The following is a 21571-nucleotide window of genomic DNA, read 5'->3' on the forward strand; positions in this document are numbered from 1 at the left end:
TCAAATTGGGGAGTAGTTTCAAGTTGAAGTTTTAAAATTATTTTAAAATAAAAAAACAAAAATAAGAAAAAATAAAATTAGCTATAATAAAAAATTGCCAATTATGAGAACAATTGAATAAACTTCAAAATATAAAAATATTTCAAGAGTAATAAAATATACGATAAATAAATTAATATGCTAATAAAAAATTCTATTAACAATGTAATAATACTAAAAATTGGATAATATAATAAAGAAAAATACATAATAAAAAAGTTATTCGGTGACTATATAAGTTCCTCTTTAATTTGATAGTGATTTTATTATTAGGTATATCGTATTGACAAATAAGATGAAAATTGAAACTTATTAAAACGTTATGATCTAATGTTCAAACAAGCCCGATCACAATTTAATTTAATTAATATTGACCGCGCATCGTACGGGTACGACTACTAGTATTTCAAGAAGCAATAATTTAAATTAACAAGTTGATTTGTGATATTAGACTGCCATTAGAAACACGTCGACAAGAATTTTCTCATTATTTCTCTTACTCCAATACGAACAACATAATTTGGCCGAAATGATTCTTTCTCTTTGTCCAAAAAATGATGTTTAATGTTGGCTCAATATTAAGCAGAAATAATTTTTTGTTAAAAAAAGGTGCTGAATTTTTTTTATATTTACAATAAGGACCAACCTGGTAAAATTTTGGAAAGCACAAAAACAGCTTAATCAACTGCACCTTCCAGCTCTCAAGTCTCAACAGTACTCTCAGGCCAAACTTGTCTCAATTGCTAATACTAAATCTTGCTAGTCTAATTCACATCTTAAACCATAGAAAAATGTCCAGTTTCACTATGCAAATCTTAACAATATCCTCATTTTCCACTCAAAAGTACCCATCTTCTGATTTTTTCACTCAGCTAGTACAGAAAAAATCTCCAGCCAAAACAAGAATAAGGAGAGCAAGAATTGAAATTTTGGCCATGGCTAGTGCTAATTCAGATAAAAATGAAAACCCCACTAAGTTAATTACCTTTTTGGGTAAAGGGGGTTCTGGTAAAACCACTTCTGCAATATTTGCAGCTCAGGTTTGTCAATTCATTACTTAATTTTGCTTTAAAGATTCAATCTTTATGCTTAATTCTATCTTTTGTATACATTAGATGGGAATGTTATCTTTACCACATAATTTTGCGTTAAAGATTCAATCTCGTAAATGCATTAGATGTTATCTTTACTAGTATATAATTTTGCTTTAAAGATTCAATCTTTTTGCTTTCTTTCATCTGTTGTAATGTTATCTTATTGATATAAAATGCGGGGTTGTATTAATGCTTTTAAAATTAACATTGGGTTGTGTGAGAGGATAAGAATTGCTTGTTTGGCAGATATGTAAGATGAGGAATGCTTTCATTTGCTCTGTGTAGAACTTGTATATTGGAGTATTAAGATTTGCTTGAATAAGGGCTTACGGTTTTTTATTTAATTGGGTGAGATAAAAACAGGAGATTCCCCAATATGTATGGTGTATTCGGCTTAGCGAAGTAATTGAGTAAACTGTAAAATTCAAGTTTTTGTTGAGTTTTAAGGTCAAGACTTGTACACTCGATTTTTGAGTGTGTAAATCAGGAGAAAGATGGTACCATTTATGTTAAATTATGAAGAAATAAAGATTGAGATATTTTTCTCTGATTCTTCTTCTAATATATTTAAAATGTCAGTCGAAGGTATAAAGCTTAGTTTGAGTACTCCGATTAGCTATTCGTGCACTCGTGATTAAAGTTGTTAAATGCTTTATAGTCTCACCATTGAAGGAATATTTAGCTTTGGAGTTGGACTAGTCGTGTCTATTACTTGTCTTAAGTTTTTAACTGAGCAAGGCAACTGGACTTTAGCCAAAACTAAGTAAAGATTGAGTTTTTCTGTTGACTAAAATATTTCTTTTAGCTAAGTCAAGCTATGATTTATGAGGTTTTGTAACGAGTATATTCAAGAAAGCTCAGAATAGAGAATAAGTCATCATCTTTCATCATAGTTTCATCATACTTTCATGATTTGGTTCATTTGTCTTAAATAAAATGATTATCACGGATTCTCTGGCTCTATTTTCCCCTATAAATTGTAACAGCATGTTCTTCTGGTTAGGCAGTTTGTTATCTTGGCATTAGCAGCGAATTTGTGTTGTTTTATACCTTTCATTTTTATTTGTATGTTCTATGATGTTATTATTATGTTCATCTAGTACTCGCATATAAAGATAAAGAGACAATAACATTGACCCCTGATTCTGATGCTGTCTTTTCCCCTGTAAAACCTTAACTAATGCTGCATCACATCAGGAATCACGAGTCTCTTGAATATGATAAAGTTAGGTAGACTAACTAGCCATGTTCTTTTTCTTACCAGCATTATGCAATGGCAGGGCTCAAAACATGCTTGGTGATACATTCTCAAGATCCTACAGCTGAATATCTTCTGAATTGCAAGATTGGGACAACGCCAGTAATGTGCAACGGCAACCTCTCAGCTGTTAGATTGGAAACTACAAAAGTCTGTTCTTCTTTAATCCCTACTTTACCTGTCTTCCTGCAATATTGAGATTATATATTTGGTTGAGATTCATTTGGGCTGAACAATCATCTGTAATTGCAGATGCTCCTTGAACCTCTCAATAAACTGAAGCAAGCGGATGCTCGTCTTAATATGACTCAAGGAGTTCTTGAAGGGGTGGGTATGTAACTTAGTGGTGCAATTATCTGGCATTCTGAAAATGGATGAGTCCCTCTTTTGAGTAACTATTTTCAGAATGTAGTAGGTGGTCGGAGAAGAGCTTGGAGTGCTTCCTGGAATGGATTCCATATTTTCGTCCCTAGCACTCGAGCGGCTTGTTGGATTTTTCGGAAATATCGTTCAACAGAATAGCAAAAAAGAGAAATTTGACATTATTATATATGATGGCATGAGTACTGAAGAAACAATAAGGATGATTGGTGCGACCAGCAAAGCAAGGTTAGGTCATCTCAAGACTTGTTATATGCATATATGCCAAAACAGATGTGGCATATCATATCTTTATTTCCATGCGCAGATTATACTTAAAATATCTCCGCAACGTAGCTGAGAAAACTGATTTGGGAAGGCTGGCAAGTCCATCTCTTTTGAGACTTGTAGACGAAGCCATGACTTTAAGCGGTAGAAATCTTAATCTGAATGGGAAAACGAGTTCAGAAATTTGGGACTTTCTAGAACAAGTATTGGAGGTATGCCAGCTACTAATCTGTTTTCAAGATGCCATCTATTTTGAACTAAAGGTTGTATTGATTTTGCATGCTGCAGAGAGGGTCTACAATATTTGCAGAACCGAAAAAATTTGGTTGCTATCTTGTGGTCGATCGAAATGGCCCTGCGTCTTTGGCTTCTGCTTTACGTTACTGGGGTTGCATAATCCAGGCTGGTGCACAGGTTTCTGGTGCATTTTCTCTTGCATCGCCAAATTCAAGTGGAGAACTAGGAGCGACGATTAATGACTTTTCACCTTTGCCTTTTGCTTTTGTTCCGCATATCTCAATGGCAGCCCAATTGGATTGGAACAATATTATGCAGCATACTCATAGTGAGAGTGCACGGAATCTTCTGACTATGACAGCTAATAAGACCAGCATTCCTCCTGTTATTTTTGATCCAGCCAACAAAAATGTCACACTTCTCATGCCCGGTTTTGACAAATCGGAAATCAAGCTATATCAAGTATGTATTATGGTTTGTTTCACCTTTTTGCATTATGGGTCTACTATGATGTCAAAAAGTGATCCTCTTGTGAACTTCAATGCAATGAAATTCTTCACTAGATATTGTATTTTTTTGGTAACAGACCTTTATGAAATGCTCAATGGAGCATTTTTATTATAGTTTTCACAAGTGAGGGGAAGCAAAAATTATTAAATCTCTGGAGCAAGATAAGCATTTACTAATCAATAATTTCTGTAAGCATTTGCGATAGAACTACTAAAAAGCTCTTCTCTAGCTAAAACAAAAGTGGAGGTATATCTCAAAAATGATCTGTTTCTTCAGGGTGTAAGACTCAGTTTACCTGTTTAGTCCCCCTACTTGTCTAGCACATTAAAGTTTGTTAAAGCTAACCGAGAGATTCAAACGGGAAAACTGCAAAGAACTCTGACTAGTGAAACACTGAGCTGATACTTACATTTATATGAAACACTACACTATGCAGTTGAGTGATTATAATCATCCGTAGCTTCCTATTCTAGGATATGATATGATTTTGGCTGCTAATATAGCAGGGTTAAAGCGATCGAACTTGTGATAGGTTATCCAAGTTGATAGTGCCTTGACTAATTGAAGCTATTAACATGTCCAAAGGTTCATTGTTGTTATTGTTGTTGTTCTCCTTTTTTTCTATGTTTTGTTTTAGACCGGTCGTTTTGAATTTAGAACCCCATTTCCCTATTTGAGACTTCCCGTAGGTGAAATTAATCAGAATTTCTGGTTATTGCAGTTTAGAGGAGGGTCTGAGTTGTTGGTGGAGGCTGGTGATCAGAGACGTGTCATTCGTCTACCATCTCAACTTCAGGGGAAGGTTGGAGGTGCCAAATTTGCAGACAGAAATCTCACTATTACAATGCGATAACAGATGAAATCAAGAACCTTCACCTACATGTTCATTGACAAGCATCAGAGAGTCACTTCACAGCAGCTGTTGAACACTCAGTTTTATGAGTTTCTTTTCTTTTCTTTTTGCTATTGCACAATGCTTGTACCCTGAAATGTGAGGATTTTTGCCTAGTACAATTAGGCCCCAGAAGAGGGACAGGTTTTCACTTTTGCCCCAAAGGCAGAATAAATGATACACCATCTTGACAACTTACTGCATTTTTTCCTTATCATGAATTCATGATTATGGAGTTCCAAACTTCACTCATTGTTTAATGTAGTTTTCTCTGTGTTTTCCAATACAATGTTTGTCCTTCAACTTTCTTTTAACTAATCTGTGCTATCTGATATTCTCCTTATGTTATTCACCTTTTGAATTGTACAGAAGTCCAAGATAGAGTAAGTTTGCTATACTTGGTGAAAATGATGAAATATACAATGACCAAAACCAAAATACAGATATTCTCATTGTTCTTGTGTAGTCTCTTCTGTTTGTGAACTTTTGACACGACTCCTTAATTCTTCAAAAGCCTTCATGCTTTCAGCATCAAATCCTCCAGCAAACTGAAAAGAAAAAGAAAAAATTGTAAATTCATTAATCTGTAACTCTGCTAAAACATGTTTAATTTGTTAAAAAAAGATTGGTATTGTTTTTAGATTTGCTAAGTGAACAAAATGCAGGTATGGTGTATATACCTGATGAACTCTGAAAGCAAAACGAACCCCTTGTAGAATCAAGAATTCTCTGTTTGGTTCCTTCTCAGGTCCACCCATGGCATCAAGCTCTGATGCTACACGTTTCATGTACTTCCTCGCCAATTGTACCGATGAAAGCTTGATCTGCAGAAGAAAACACCGATACTAATATGCCATAGATAGATCATCTCTCTACACACTTCCTTTTGTTTCCTTCTATTGGCCGTACGATGAAGAGAAATTATATTTACTCCCTCCGTTTCAAAAAGAATGAACATATTTCCTTTTTAGTTCGTTTCAAAATAGATTGACTCTTTTCTAAATTTGGAAATAATGTAACTTTAAACTTTCCATTTTACCCTTAATGAGATGATTTATAGCCACACAAATATCCAAGTCTTTCATTCTTTTTAAACTTTGTGTCTAATCAAATAGGTTCGTTCTTTTTGAAATAGAGGGAGTACATGTTAGTTAAAGAGGTTGGTAAGTTTTCCTAATTTCTAACTAAATAATATGAAGTAAAACATCACATTCTAAGGTTTTCTTGCAGTGTGATTATTTTGTCTCTTTTTCTTTTATTATTGTGGTTCAAGCAATTTCACAAAGAACAACATAGCAAAGTTTCTATATGAGAACATACCTTGCCAACAACACCTGAATCTTGCAACCAATTAGTAGGAATGCCAAATTCTCTGTATCGTGATGCAGCCATGTCGCGAGTACGCAATAGTGCATAAACACTTTGTTCCACCCTGGCATCCAGAAGATTAAAGGGTTAAGACTTAAGAGTAACAAAAAATGAGCTAGCGATAGACAAGACAGAAATGATAAGAAGGAATAACTACAAATGAAACAAAAGGGTACCAATTCCAAATAAGTGGAAGTTTAAATATGGTTTGAAAATAGTTTGTTTTAAGATTCAACCATTTTCACATCCTACCTGACCGAAATTCTCTAGTTTAAAGACAAGAGATAAAGATATCAGTAGAGACTTACTTCTCAAGCAACTTGTACATCTTTTTCAAAGCAGCATCACATGGAAGATTTGGGTCATCAACAAAGGAGGTTACATGCTTTTCTAGTTTCATTAGATCTTGATATTCGAAGGCAGCCTCTCTCAGTGCATCTGCTTTTCCCTCTGGCCAGTCAAAGTGCTTGAGGACAGCTCGTTCATCAACCTTGAAAAGAATCAACGGGATACAATATTAATGAAAGCTTCAGGTATTTAATGCAGAAATTGCATGATCCTTGTCGCTCGAGCAAGATTAATTTAAGCAACAATTTTCATATAAAAGTATGATTAAGAATATAGGTATATTCATGTCCTATTTAAGGAAGAGGAACTTGATGGTATAATGTTAAGAGGAAATACCAAGAAGGAGAGTTCTTCATCTAGCCAGTTCACAAATGACACTAGATCCTCGATATTGGTAAATGAAGCAGCACGAACTTCAGTTGCCAATGACTCCACAAATTCACCTTGACTTTCCACATCAGCTTTCACCTGGTTTTGCACAAGTCTCCATTGAGTCAGAATAGGTTAATAAGCACATGCATTATTCAAAGGAGTAAAAGAGAAGTTGTACATACAGCTAACAGGAATGTGGATCTGTTCTCTATCTCACCGATCATGTTGCTTCTTGCATCTGATGTGTTTGAAGTAGAGGATATCAAAGGTGATGATGTATCCTTCTTTGCCTCGCGTTTCATCAATGATTGGTAGAATTCAACTAATTCAGGAGCGCGATGGACCTTATCACCTCCAGCTCCTTCTTTCATTAGAGATCCAGGAGGAGGAGGTGGTCTAGGAGCTCCTCCACCAGGTGGTGGCGGTGGTGGTGGAGCACCAGGCGGAGGAGGTGGTGGGGGTGGACCACCAGGTGCCCCACCTGTAACATTATTACCAGCTGGAGCGGGACCACCTGCTGATCGTGTAGGTGGTGGACGAGGAGTCCTAGGAGGTCTTTTCTCAATATTAATTGGTTTCATTTTGCTCACTGCTTGAGAGTCAGTTTTGCTATCACCGGACTGCTCAACTGAGTCACCAGAGGCAGAGACCACTGGCGCTGATACTGATACTGACACTCGCTTCTCTTTCAATTGAGAAAGTTTTGGGGGCAAGGACTTCTCAAACCTTGCTGCTCTTGCCTGCTCAGCCTTTACCTTAATTTGCTTCTCTCGCTCTACTGCCAGCTTATGCCTATCTTTGAATGCGGGATACTTCTCATCTAGAACTCCTTCAACTGATTTAGACATTAGCTGGAAGGATGATGCAACTGAGTTCAGTGGCTCAGCAGAAGAATCTTGTGTCCTAATCGGTGGAAGCCGCGGTGTTTCAGGGGAATCATATTCCTGCTCAGCTGTTCCAAAACTAGTGATGGCTACACCATCACCTGCATTTCTGAGCATTAGTGATTCCAGAGGACCCCTTGATCTAAAACTTACACTTGTCCGGCCCGGAGATGCTCCCCCAAGAGATCTTGCTGGTGAAGACATAACACTGGAATCGTCTTTACTTTTGCCCCATCTCTTCAACTTCTGGATTAGGCCAGGCTTTTTACTGAAAGCACTAAATCTGCTTGTGGAACTGTCAATAGAAGCGTTATCAAAGTCTTCACTACCGGGAGAAGATGGCTGCGAAAAATTGCTTTCAAGATCTGTATCTCCTTGGCCACGTTCTGATCCTGCGTATTCTAACATCAACTGTTTGGCCTTCTGTTGAGATCTTGGGCTCAGGTTTTTACTGAGATCACGAGCTGATACCTTTCCTTGAGGTGTTTGGTAGTTCCGAAGTTCAAATCTTAAGCATGCATTGACCCAACGAAGATAAACTAGCTCTTCAACTTCACTGAATCTGTTCATTTGAAGTCCTTCTACTTGTTTTAGAAGATCCTCATTTGTGTGCTTCAAATTAGTTACCTCTTCCCTGACCTGCGCAACCATTTCATTCTGAAGCAGCATGCCAAAGACAAGTCAGTAATCAAATAGCATCAGTTCACACACCAACCAAACGCATCACCAAATGAAGCTCTTCATAAGCTAAGTATCTCCAATGGATAAGTGGTGGGAGCTCAACACGATAGTTAAAATAGAAGAAATTAATGAGCATAATAAACAGCAAAGCATAGCAATGACAATTACGATAATTACAAGAAATCATAATATGGGCATGTTTCACTGGAGTATTCATCGGACTCAACCAACTTATAAGCGTGGCGAAAAAAGGGAAGTAATCAGAAAAAGGGGGTCAATAAGGTGCTCAGAGTTGGCTCTACATTTCCAAAACATTTTTGCAGACTAGAAAAGTAGAAAGCAGATGCATAAAAAGAAAGAAAAGCTATACGCAGGAAACACACAAAGATTGTCCTAAAGATCAATTACATGAAAAATACTGGTATCAGAAGTTAAATTTACCTCTGTCATATTGGATAAGTTTGCTACTTTAGATTCAGCAGCATCCAATTTTATAACCAACTCTCTCTTTTCATGCTGAAGTTCTTTGTTCTTCCTCTTAAGCTCCATAACCTCCACTTCTAATTCCTTCACAAGTCTAAGCTTCTTGTCAACCTCAACATCTCTCTTGAAAGCATCCTCTTCCTTTTCTTGAAGTCCACTAACATGTTGTTTCAGCAACAACAACTGAGCTTTCGTTTGGTTAGCTTCAAGCTGCATCTGCCTCTGCAACTCCTTGATCTTGCTCCTCGCTGCTTCTAACTCTTTCCGAGCAGTAGTTCCATTGAAAACCTCCTCTTGAAGCTTTTGTTTCTCGGCCTGTAAAGTATTTATAGTGATGTTGAGCATGTCGATCTCTACAGACTTAATCCTGAGCTGCTTTTGTAACTCGAGGATATCTGATTCTTGCTCCTTCAAACCATAATATTCCAACAACTCCCCTTCAAGTTTCACCTCCCTTTCCTCGAGCTCCTTAACAAGATTTCGCAATCTTTCAAGTTCTTTTTCATTGTTGGCCATCTCATTTTGGTACACCTTCTCTCTCTCTTCTCTTTCTGTATCATACTTGTCACTTGGTAATGGAAATTCAATCTCCCCGGATAAAAGATCTTCGAATTCAGGGAAAAGATCATCATCAAGATCAAGCTGGTTACTCTGTGCTGGATTTATAATTCCATTCATTAATTTCACTTCTTCTTTCTCCTCTTCCTCATCCTACAAGTTGTCATATATTAAACAAATTTCCAAATGACTAACAAATTATTGTTTTCTAAAGACAACAAATTATTGTTTCTAAAGCACACAAATTTCTCTATACACAAATACTTACAACCACTTCTTTGGGGCCATCTGTAGAATACAAAAGCTGCTCCTCCTTTTCATCCCCTTCATAGCTTCGTTGTTCAGGCAATGGTTCCCCATTTTCTGTTCACCAACGTTCATAAAACAAACACAATTTAGCCACAAAAAACACACTCTAGTCACTCACTTGGATGATTTTCCAATTAAAAATTGAAACTTTACAGATACTGTTTTATCAATATGTTTAAAACCAATTATACTAATTTAGCAGCCTCTTTACTTATTTGCAACTTTAATAAAACAATCCAAATACAACTGACTGCAGAAAATTACCTGAAGGCTTTGAGGGTTTTACATTTATCTGCTTAACTGCATAGGCTGCTATAGAAGCAGCAACCACTAAACCTACCCTGACTATCATGTAGGTATTTTAAAAGGAAAATATTGAAGCTTCAAATCATTTACTAACATAAAATAATCCCCACCCATTTTTTCTCAAACCCCATAGCTCAAAACTCAAACCATAGCCTCATCAAAAATGGAAAAGATGCCTAGGCAAAAATGGTGCAATTCTTGAAAGAGAATTATCAGTTTTAGACAACTCTTTAAAAAGTAACACTATGAATAACTTAATGGCTATATCATCTTATCAAGAAAAAAAAAAGTTTGGTTGTATGCAAAAGAGTTGTTGATAACTAGAAAGTCTAATAGACAAAGTGTCGAACACATAGCGGGCACAAGAACCACCAGTTTCTTGAGTGGTCAGTCTTTGTCCAAACAAGATTGAAATTCTGGAATATGGGGTGGGTCTAAAACTTACATATTTGTTGATATCAGAGGAATATTTAAGCTGAAAAGGACTATAGTACAGTAAAAATATGAACATGAAATAAGTATCAACCAAGATTTCTGCATTCTCACTCAAGGTCTATACTAGTTAGGGAATTTAGTTAAAAAGAATTTAAAGGTAAAGATTTGGGAGTAAAAATTTGTCTTTTAATGCATGAATACTGTCCAATTATATTCTTTGCCATTGTCTAGATAACTAGGTGGCATTTTGTCCATTTTTGGGTTTTCCAATTATGTAGGTAGAACTTAGATTACAGACCACAAGAGTCAATTTTATCACTAGAAGTCAGTAGGATGATAAGCCTTTTACTATTACTGCTTTTAAATTCTATTTGTGCGACATAGTTTGACTGAATATAAAAAAAATTTAAAAAAAACAGATTTTTAAAATTTGTATCTTTAAAAGCTTAGAAGTAAAAGCTTTGTGCCGTTATAATATTTGTTTGATTATAAAAACTTTTTATTAAAGATAAAATAGGTAAAATAAAAAATTTAGAGTTAAATAATTCTCAAATATAGAGACCTGCCATTATTTTGGAAATAACTTTTAATGATAATATGTTACATAGATTGAAATGGAAGGAATATTACACCATTAGAATCGACTATTTTATTTCTTACTGTTCATATCGCTTCGTTTAGAAACCTGTCTCAATCTAATAAAACTAGTTTTTTCAATACAAAAATCCATTTAGAAATAAAATGTTGATTTAATGCTCTAAATGAAGAAATTAATGTGATATTAAAGGAGGGACCCACATGAATTGTAGGGTCCAATGCTTAATGTACTTACAAAAATTGCTTTAAAGTTGACAATAAAGTTGAGCTAAGGGGTGGCTAAAGGAAGAAGATTGTCATGTAGAAGCAAAAAGAGCAAATTAGACATTTAATTCATGCCTTAGCTTATATGGATTCTTATGTATGGACTATATTAGCCCACATAAATCAGATTATTGATAACTTTACACTTCATAGTTACCCAACATAAGTACCTTTTTGGCATGTATGTTACATTTGGATATACTTTTGTCCCTAAGAAACAAAAAAATCCTCACCATACAAACATAAGTTTAAAGACATGTTTGGCCATAGATTTTGCCATAAATTTTGTCAAAATAAACCTGGGTTTTATTTGGCAAACACATGTTTGGTCATAGATTTTGCCTATAGTTTGGCAAAATCCCAAATCCCAAAACCAGCTCAATAGCTAGTTTTGGGTCAAATCCCTAATAATACACATGTTTTTCCAAAATAAATTTGGGAAATATGTTTCAAAAACGTATGTCCAGACACATTTTTATCTTCAAACCAAATTTCACTCAAATTAAATTTTTCAAAATAAATTTGGGAATCTATGACCAAACGCTAGCTAAATATTTTTACTTTTTATAATCGGGAGTGTACGACACTTGGTCCTTCGAATTTTCAAGGATCGCCAAGGGCGCACCATATACCATGCTCGTCATATACCATGCGATGAGCAGTATACTTTTAACTGTTTAACCCTAATTTTGACTGGGCCATTTTCTTTATCGGCAAGTTAAACAAAAAAGATAACTCTCTTCGAGGCCCCCGCTAATGTATTCAAGACATTAACGCATATATAACTCTCTTTGAAGATATGTATATTATGTCTTGTTGATGCATATGCTTTTATCCAAGTATAAATCATGCTCGTGGAAGCTGGCTAGTCATAGAAGAGAATGGATTGACTTAACAAAGAATGGGCCAAAGTTAAGCAAAGAGACAACAGTCTCAATCGAGGGGAAGTGCACATATAGCCACTAATAAGACATGTATTTACTTTTAAGCTACTATTTAAAATGTCTTTAGTCTTTAGCCACTGCTTTAATAAACTTTACCCGTCCGGACGAAAATACCCTTCTGCTCATAAAGTTCAGGATCAAATGTCTTTAACTTATGAGCTTGTTACTGTAAGTTCAGGACTAGCTGTCCTTAATTTATGAGCTTGTAAGTCTAAGTTTAGGACTGTTTGTCCTTAACTTTTGAACTTGTAACTCTAAATTCAGGACTACGTGTCCTTAACTTTTGAACTTGGAACTCGAAGTTCAGGACTACCTGTCCTTAATTTCTGTGCTTGTAACTCTAAGTTAAGAACTAGCTGTCCTTAATTTATGAGCTTGTAAGTCTAAGTTATGGACTACCCGTCCTTAGTTTTTGAACTTGTAACTCTATCTTCAGAACTACATGTCCTTAACTTTTGAAGTTGTAACTCTAAGTTCAGGACTACCTGTCCTTAATTTTTGTGCTTGTAACTCTAAGTTAAGGACTACCTGTCCTTAATTTCTGTGCTTGTAACTATAAGTTAAGGACCAAATCCTTTCAACAACACATGCATCAACAAGAATCAGACACCCAATTCAGCATTGAATCCATGCATAAAATTGAAGGCAAAAACCGAATAAAGGTGGCAATCACACGAAACAAGACAAAGCTGACCCTCGTTAGAAAAATAGCAAGATATCATTTTTCATCTTCGTAACTGTTCAAAGCCATCAAATTCACAAGAATCAAAAAACCCAATTCAACATTTTCATCTCAAACAACATATGCATCCACAAAAACATGTCTATGCATCGAACTTGAGAGAGAGAAGCGAGGATTTAGGAAGAAAGGGTAAAAATGTCTTTTCATAGAGTAGTGGCTATTTTTACTCAACATTAGAATTGCTGGATAAAAAATAAATACCACATTAAATAGTGATTAACCCACGCCATTTTTACCTCAATCGAGGCATCAATTGTGAAGAAGATGTTTTTCTATAGTAGCTAAAAGCGAGAAGAGATGCCAATTGCCTACAATATAATAATCCTCAATCTGTTTCTTTTTAGTACTACAGTCAGAGCTCTCTATAACACCACCATATATAATAGTCATTCATTATAAAAGTCAAAGTTTTTACGAAACCAATTTTTATAATATGTATATTCTTAATAATAGCACTTTGCTATAACAATCAAAAAAATTCGAAACAAATAAAGTTGTTATAGAACGGTTTGACTGTATAATAAAAGGAGACAAAAGAACTCAAAAGGTTGATTAATTCATGCATAAACACTAACTTTTTTATGTCATAGCTTTAACTACTACTCCGAGGAGGCTCAAAATGTTTACATCTTGGATGTATCCACGAATACACAACAAAAGTTTACTCTTCAATTCCTTGAAATTTCTTTCTGTTAGTGACAGATTACACAAGATCTACGATTCCCATCCAAAAATATTAATTGAGAGGCAGAGAAGAGAACAACTCTTAATAGTTTACAAGCTGCTGCCAAGGAAATATTTAAGAGGAAAAATGACCATGACATTGACAAAGTGTATATTAAAGCAGCTGGATTATTTCATTTATAGGACACCCCTATTGCTCCTCCCATTTCCACCTTCGTCCAACCTCCTCGAGAACTTTAGCACGGGTTTGACTTCTTCTCGCTTCATCCTCGACCCATGATCTGTTTTGATAAAACATGCATTGTCAAACACCACATATTATCTAGAGTCGAATTTCTACAAATATCTCACTCTTATGCGGTCTGCAATCTATGCGCTATACAGCAGATGTATGCTTCGCAAGATTAGTCAAACTTCTTAGAGCTATTTAACATTCACTGAACTTCTACGTTTAGAAACTCCATTCCCTACTAAAGGATATAACAAGACACATAAGTAAACCAAAGCTTAAAGTTAACATATTTGTACCTCAATTTTCGCAAAGCTTCGATCTCAGCTTCCAACAAAGATTTTGCATCAAGCAAAGCTTCATGCTTAACCTGCAAATCTTGAAGCGTACCACTTAAATTACTCTGCTCATCGACATGCTTAGACTTCTCAAAAGCAAGCCTTTCGGACATCTCATCGACCTCTTCCTTAAGACTAGAAAGTAGCTGCTTCTGACAGTCTAAAGCTGCCTTCTGCTTCAGAAGATCAGCTTGAGCATTCTCTTGTACAATCTTTTCCTCTTCTAAATCTCTAACAGAAGCAAGATAATCCCACTCTACCTCGAAACCACGACTTCTTTCTACTTCCATTTTACTCTCCCAAATCCTCTGTATTTCTCCTCTATCAAGAAGCACAGTCTTGATTTCTTCCATTGCCATTAGTCTTGAAGAATTTTCTGCTTCAAGTTTTGACAGTTCACTTTGTATATACTCTTCCATTCTCCCACTTGTCAGTGAAACAGCTGCCTGAGCCTTTGTGGATGGTTTATTAGGCTGGAATCGTTTCGCCTGTCCTGTAAAATGATAATAAACTGGCGATAAACAAACTTCCCAATTCATATTTTCAGTGAACTTAAGACTGTCTTGTATGCACTAAATTCCTCATATATTTTTTTGGGCTTTTTCATTTTTGGCCCGTCGGCTGAAAATAATTACAGGAGCTAGCCCAAATATACAAAACATGTATACTATTTAGAGAGAGAGAGAGAGACCAAAAACTCTTCGAAGAATACTCCGTTCACCAGCCCGTAAATCCACAAAAAGTCCCACCAAAGCTTCAGAATTGATGTCCCTCACATCCAGAAAACCTATATTCTTCCTTGATATCTGAACTGTAAACAGAGTCAGATATTCAGGCAGATAAAGGACACCAAAATGTCAGTAAAGTTGGAATAAAAGCTGGAACGTGGCTCTTCCCCTACCTCTTTGTCTATCCCTGGCATGACTTCATACTCTATTTTGACTTTCCAACTAATTAGATCTTGGCGAGACAAAAATCTGAAATAGCAAAACATTAAGTAGAAGCACATACCAAGGTAACTAGGGAGAAATGAAATGAAGTGGGAAAAACAAGAAAAAGGGAAGGGATAAGGCAGGGGAGCCAAACATCAAAATACCTATTGGGGAAAAAACAGATGCCCTGATCTTCTGAAACATTTGGAGTGGAAGCAAACTCCCGATCTAACAGTTTGCTAGGAATAATACCAGCTTCAGCAAGAGCTGGATCACAATTTGTAAGGAAAAAACTGAAAATATTAGCTCTTTGAATAATGCTGTATATTACGCTTGGGTAACAACATGTCAAGCTTACACTGAATGGCGGCAAAATCAGGGTCTTCAACACTCACATCATCAAAGGCAGTTACTGTAGACCCAGAAAGCACAACTGATGGAACTATCCGATGCTTTCTCCATCTACAAGTCAAAGAGAAAATGGTTAGGAAGAAAGGGTACTCACATTGTCGTCTTGTTGTAACAAAAGAACTATCCAGACAAATGTTGTTGATTCAAAATTACCTTTCCAGTTGTGTATTTGCATTAACTAACCATCTTGCATATTCCCTCCTTGTACATAATTCATCCGCTTTAACATCATCTTCAATGATCTGTATACTTTAGATTATAATGGTGAAACTATGCTTGAACCGAATCTAAACCATCGAGTGACGTCAGACAGAGAGAGAGAGGCACAAATAAAAATTTTCCAGATGAGAGAAGTACAAATTGATTTAGAGGGTAACGTCACAATAATTGACAATAAGACTACAATGTGATAACCTAATTTCCAATTATACCTCACAGTATAATGGCAAAGCCATGCTAAGAACCAAACCTAAACCATCGAGTGAAGGGTGAACTACAGCGAAGGAGGATAAGATTATCAGGTAAAATCGCCATAAATGACAATAAAGCCTACAACATATATAACATGCTAGTTTTCACTGGAGCAAACATATTATTCATTATTTTGTAACCGTGGTGTCTGGGCCAGCTTGCACGTGCCTCAACTAATTCCATGGGGTACCTGCTACCTCCCATCAACACAGCCACCGGGTAACTCTGTCCACCAAGGCTTAGACAGGTGAGAAGAAATTACCTAGTGTTTTTGCCTCCACTGGGATTTGAACCCTGATACCTCATGGTTCTCAACTCACTTCAATGACCACTAAGCCACACCCTTGGATGCAAACATACATATTATTCATAATCCTGGATGTATCCTAAAAAGGGGAGATGGGGAAAGAACCACAGTCCAGTTTGAATGTGCAACCTACTAGCTATCACATTTCCTTCTTCTAACTTCAGTATCAAGGCAACCGTCACTTCTTTGGGCTGCCTTTCCTGAGGATGTTACTATGCTTCTCTAAGTCTCCCATTTCACACTCGTCACAGAAGGAAATATGAAATACTCATGATTCAGGATGAACAGTAAAATGTTCCTTCTCTAAAGCTGGCAGCTGTGCGTTAGCTTTAAATTATTGGCGCCATCCAGTACCTACGCTACATAGCATATCTTGGAAAATATGCTGCTTCTGGTCTGACTTAGTAGTGCAGTACAGAGCTTTATGGCTATCGTGCAGTTCAAACCCGGTCGCACTTTAAGTAAAATAAACTGTAACTAAGTCCATAATAAAGCATAGCTCTGGAAAAACAAATGTACAAGTACAGCAGGAGAGCTTATTGCTCTCAAATGGAATAAAGGTCAGGGGACTATACCTTGAGTTTCTTCAGCACGAAAAGAGCTTCTTCTTGAGTAGAATCTACAGCAAAGGGAATTGTAATACGTCCAAGTACTCTTCTAGCTACTGCTTTAGTTGTAACATGGCTTGTCTCTTCAAAATGACAGAACCAGAGGTTTAGGCCAGTGAGGAATAAAATCATAATCAAAGCTTATCAACAGGACTGCGACCACTGAAAGTAATTCAACAAAAGAGAAACCGGTACACACATTACTGCAAGTAAAGTGGAAAAGGAAAAAGGCAGTCTAACAGTAAGTACCAAATAAAACTCTAACTTAATGACATAACATGGGTGACTGCTGACCTGCCTTGAGTGAGAAATTCTATTTAATTGTCTTCACATATCATTTCTATTTCAAATTACGGAAGAGAATAAAATGAAAAAGAACTTTGTCAACTTAAACTTGCATGGTAGGACTCTAGCATAGAAGTTACTTTTACTGATGTAAAGAAAAGAGCAGAAAAGAAATCAGAATATTGTTGGTGTACATTTTCCAGGAAAATTATTAATAGTTGCGGATGGAAAGTTGTTTCAGGAGTTCTTTTATTTTATCAGTTTCCTAGTTGGTTTAAGATTCAAGAGTTATTCCACTCTTTTCGGTTTATTACCTAGAAAAGGAGTCTTGGTTTCACAGGATCTGGGTTGGGCTTTAGAGTAGCTATAAAGAGATGGCCTTTTATTGTAGAAAACTCATCTCTTATTTCAGTTATTACTCAGTTCAATTGCTGCTGAGATTTCTTTCTCTTGCACATATTTCCAGCTCTTTTGGTAGGACTTTTGCTTCTTTAGCTCTCTTTTTGCAGCATGTATTTTCTGCCCTTGTTTCCAGTTAAGCAAACGGAATCAGCCTCTCTACCTTCACAAGGCAAGAGTAAGGTCTACGTACACCCCACCCCCACCCCAAGACCCCACTTTGTGGGATTACACTGGGGTTTGTTGTTGGTGGTGTTGGTGTTGTTTCCAGTTAAGCAGACTATACTGAGGCTTGTTTGGTATGACACTAATTATTTCTTTCTTAATTTAATCCCTTCCTTTTTTTCACCCAAGGAGTGAATTTCAAGATAAATTCAGCATCTTATATGTTATCAGAAAGCTCAAGAACCAATTTATGTATATAAAAAAAGAAAGTTCAACAAACTATGGTCTATCATAACGGATAATAACAATCTTCAGCAATTAGTCAAGGCCACTTAGTTCTTCTGCATGATTTAATTTGTCTTCATTGGAGAACGTTCCCAAAATGAAGGCTTAGTTGGAAAAGTCACCAAGCCAAGCAAACCAGGATAGTAAGGAAAAAATAAAAAGAGAAGGACAGAAAACAGAGATTAGGCCTCTGAATAGGATATTACAGTTCTGGCCCAAAAAATGAAAAGGCTAAACAGCTAAAAATAGCCGTTTGGTAGACAGTCATACAACAAAGGATGGGAAGGGGGCAAGCAAACCAACTATATTTCAAAGAAGGAAGAGAGTCCGAAATAAGCATTTTACCCCAGACACAAATAAGAACTCTAAAGCAGTGCCGTTACATGATTCAGATATTATATGCAAATACTAGCATTTCCCATGAGACTAGTTCAAAGGAAGAAAGAAAACAAGTCAATTACTTTTACAAGCATTTGGTCGTGCTTAACGCCACTTAAGGTAATCATCAAGCTCTAAAACTTACCCACAGCAACATTTTTATCATCGGAATCAGAAACACCCTGCTCGATTGTTTCAGAAATCTGAGCACTTTCCATCAACAAATCAGCAGCAGTTTCGTCATCTTCTGCCTTACTAGCAGCCTCATTAGGTACTAACTTATCATGCAATCCACCGAATGGCCCAGTAAATTGAAATTTGAATCCTAGAAGAAGCAACAAGCAACCCAAAAACTGAATTACACTTCTACAATAACACTAGAAACTACCAAGTAATAAAAGCAATCCTGCAATCCCATAATGCTAAAACTATCCCCCAAGATCTCACCTTTTTGGTATAGTGAAAAGTAGGAAGCAACACCAAGTCCAGCAGCAAGAGACACTGACATGCCAATAACCAAAAATTTTGACAAACCTGCAAAAACACAGTTTCTAATTCCCTCAATCCTCAAATAAATCACAAGATTAAATTTTTATTTATACCAACCTCAAAAAGTCAATCAATGAAAAGCTATGACTCTTCGACCCCATTTTGTATATACCAAAATACCCTTTCATATGATTTTTCATACATACATAGAGTTTTCCTTTGGGTCTTAGCATCTAATCGAGGATTGTCACAAGCCCCAAAAACTGCTATTATCCTCACTAATCAAATCAGAAATTCCAACCACTTCCTTATTTGTTCAACTGTTGAAGAGTTTAACTAAAAAATTTAGCTAATTCAGAACACTTGAAGATTTGAACTTTTGACTAAGTTTGTAACTAAAAAGTTTAAATGGGAGATTAAGCTCAATATCTTTTATAACTCAGAAATCCTCGAGGGCTAGTGGAGCACCTTTAAACTCAGTATATGATGGGCCCGCCCCAAGATTAAGCTCAACTTCAGAGTCCAAAGTCATATTATTTGATGTTTTCTTAGCAATTGATTAAGTAATTTCAATCTCTTTCCAAATGCACAACCAAGAAAGAAGGCTCAAGTGACATGAAAGCTACATTAAAAGTTGGGGTCGGCTATATGAATCCTACCTGAACCATGTTACTTCATATAAACTCATCTCACGCCAATAATATCCACAATAAAACAACAATAAAAATAAAAGTAAAAAAGCAGTAGAATTTTCTGTATATTTTCTAATGACAAAAAGTAAAAGCATTTTAAACAATTATAATTAAAAAAGTAACCTTTTTGTTGCTTCTTCTTCTTGATAACTGGAGGTTCAACAAAGTCCCAACCATTGAACTCGTTAAAGGCATTTGGATCAGATAAACCCCAAGAAAATTCTGAAGTTTTTTCTGAAACTGAAGCAAAGAGTGAAAATTTAGGAGTTTTAGGCCTAAGGAGAAATGGGTGTGAGGGAAAAATGGAATCTTGACGGTAGATGAAATGGGAATTAGGTGAAAAGGTAAGAGAAGATGGGATAATTAAAGAAGAGCACATTTCTGAGGTTTTTTCTCTATGTAAAATACATAGAGAATTAGGGTTTTAGGTTATGTGTTTGTTTTCTAGAGTTCAGATTCAAATGGAACAATTTGGAATTGGAGTTGTTCCTCTTCGATGTTTCTCTTGACTCTTGAGAAGTGAACATCAGTCCATAGCCAATACCTACCTGTTATTCTCTTTTCCTTTTAGACTTCCCCCTATTGTTTTTCGTTCTTTTCTTTTTGCCCATCTTTTCTAAGGTCAAATTGATTCATGTAGTATTATCTAAAATTGACAAATTCACCTTCCTATAAATTTTTGGTCTAATATTTTACTTCAACCATTAGATTTTTTTTTTAATTCTAAAATCCAATCGGAAAGTAATTCTAAACTACAGTAAAAACTTGAAGGATAAATTTTGAACTATTTTTCTTGTAATATTTTGGCACATGGAATCTACTTATTTTATGTTGGAGTTGGTTAATAGCAAGGACAAATATAAGACAGATTTGCTTGCACAAAGATATGAATGGACAAAAGTGTAACAGAGAGCAAAATTGGACAATTTCAAATAATACATGGACCAATTTGGACCTTTTCTCTTTTGCGCGTCTATTTCTCTCTTGGTATAAAATAAAAGAAATAAAAGAAAAAAAAAGACTATTTCTCGCCTTTTTTCCCTTTTTTTGTGGTTTGTTTGCCTTTTGTTAGATCACATTTACGTTTTAACTTTTTAAGGCATGTAAATCCAGTAGTACTTTGTAGAAAACTTATCCAATGTGCATCTATATCTATATCTATATCTATATTATATTATTAAAAGGAGAGAAAAAAACATTCACATTAAGACAAGTGACCACCTCACATTAGGTCACTTGGCAATTTAGGATATAGTTAGTTAGGTTAGGTACTAGTTAATTTTTTTTTTTGGAATTTAAATTTTAAAAAATTTAAATCATGCATTATCTGTTGTTAATAATTAGTTATTCTCTTTGAGTTAATAGATTTGGAGTTTTAAAATTATTCTAAAATAAAAACGAAAATAAGAAGAAGAAAAAAATTGTCACTTCAAATTGAGGAGTAGTTTCTAGTAGTCTATATCTATAAAATATTACAAATTTTTTGATACAGGAAATAGTTTGATTTCAAATTTAAAGATAAAAATATTATTTTAAATTTATAGACAAAAATATTTGAGTTGAGATCAAATAAAAGTTCATTTGCTTATGGCAAATAATGCAAAAATAATTTAAAAAATCAGTAAATTATGACGAAATAGTAAAACTACTTATCTGCTTATATTTTTACTAAATTCAAAATTATAATTTAAATATGATAGTATTTAGATTATATGAAAATAGAGATAATATTAGGATATTTTAACTTTGAATTAATTTATAAAAATAAAACAAATCAAATAAATAATACACAAAGATATTATTTATAAATTTAGAAAATTGAAGTATTGTGAACAATAAGAAAATTAAGCTACAACCTTTAGATTATTTAAAAATTAAAAAAAAACTAAAAATGTCAATTTATCCCACTGCATATCGTGAAATAATAAA

The 21571-nt window shown here is 35.3% G+C and overlaps 3 protein-coding genes across 3 annotated transcripts; 1 reads left to right on the plus strand and 2 right to left on the minus strand.

Annotated features, from left to right (window-relative positions):
• The first annotated feature begins 688 nt into the window (after nucleotides 1-688).
• Nucleotides 689-4872, plus strand: LOC107823871 (ATPase GET3D, chloroplastic-like). Its single transcript, XM_075247187.1, has 7 exons — nucleotides 689-1079; nucleotides 2398-2541; nucleotides 2644-2718; nucleotides 2807-3000; nucleotides 3080-3251; nucleotides 3328-3738; nucleotides 4508-4872. The coding sequence occupies exons 1-7, from the start codon at nucleotides 831-833 to the stop codon at nucleotides 4637-4639; spliced, it is 1377 nt and encodes a 458-aa protein (XP_075103288.1). The 5' UTR covers nucleotides 689-830; the 3' UTR covers nucleotides 4640-4872.
• Nucleotides 4873-4909: 37 nt separating this feature from the next.
• On the minus strand, nucleotides 4910-10757 carry LOC107823870 (protein CHUP1, chloroplastic-like). The gene is made up of 9 exons (XM_016650570.2): nucleotides 9946-10757; nucleotides 9641-9735; nucleotides 8773-9525; nucleotides 6949-8307; nucleotides 6731-6862; nucleotides 6355-6536; nucleotides 5999-6110; nucleotides 5359-5502; nucleotides 4910-5226 (listed from the first exon to the last, which is right to left on the minus strand). Exons 1-9 carry the CDS (start codon nucleotides 10031-10033, stop codon nucleotides 5128-5130), a joined length of 2964 nt encoding a protein of 987 aa, XP_016506056.1. The 5' UTR covers nucleotides 10034-10757; the 3' UTR covers nucleotides 4910-5127.
• Nucleotides 10758-13536: 2779 nt separating this feature from the next.
• On the minus strand, nucleotides 13537-20286 carry LOC107823872 (uncharacterized). Its single transcript, XM_016650576.2, has 11 exons — nucleotides 19766-20286; nucleotides 18909-18995; nucleotides 18607-18786; nucleotides 16917-17032; nucleotides 15717-15805; nucleotides 15511-15614; nucleotides 15317-15419; nucleotides 15122-15197; nucleotides 14912-15026; nucleotides 14182-14713; nucleotides 13537-13934 (listed from the first exon to the last, which is right to left on the minus strand). The coding sequence occupies exons 1-11, from the start codon at nucleotides 20019-20021 to the stop codon at nucleotides 13844-13846; spliced, it is 1749 nt and encodes a 582-aa protein (XP_016506062.1). The 5' UTR covers nucleotides 20022-20286; the 3' UTR covers nucleotides 13537-13843.
• Between the last annotated feature and the right edge of the window lie 1285 nt (nucleotides 20287-21571).

Source organism: Nicotiana tabacum, chromosome 24, assembly GCF_000715075.1.
Source record: "Nicotiana tabacum cultivar K326 chromosome 24, ASM71507v2, whole genome shotgun sequence".
Taxonomy (NCBI): Eukaryota; Viridiplantae; Streptophyta; class Magnoliopsida; order Solanales; family Solanaceae; genus Nicotiana; species Nicotiana tabacum.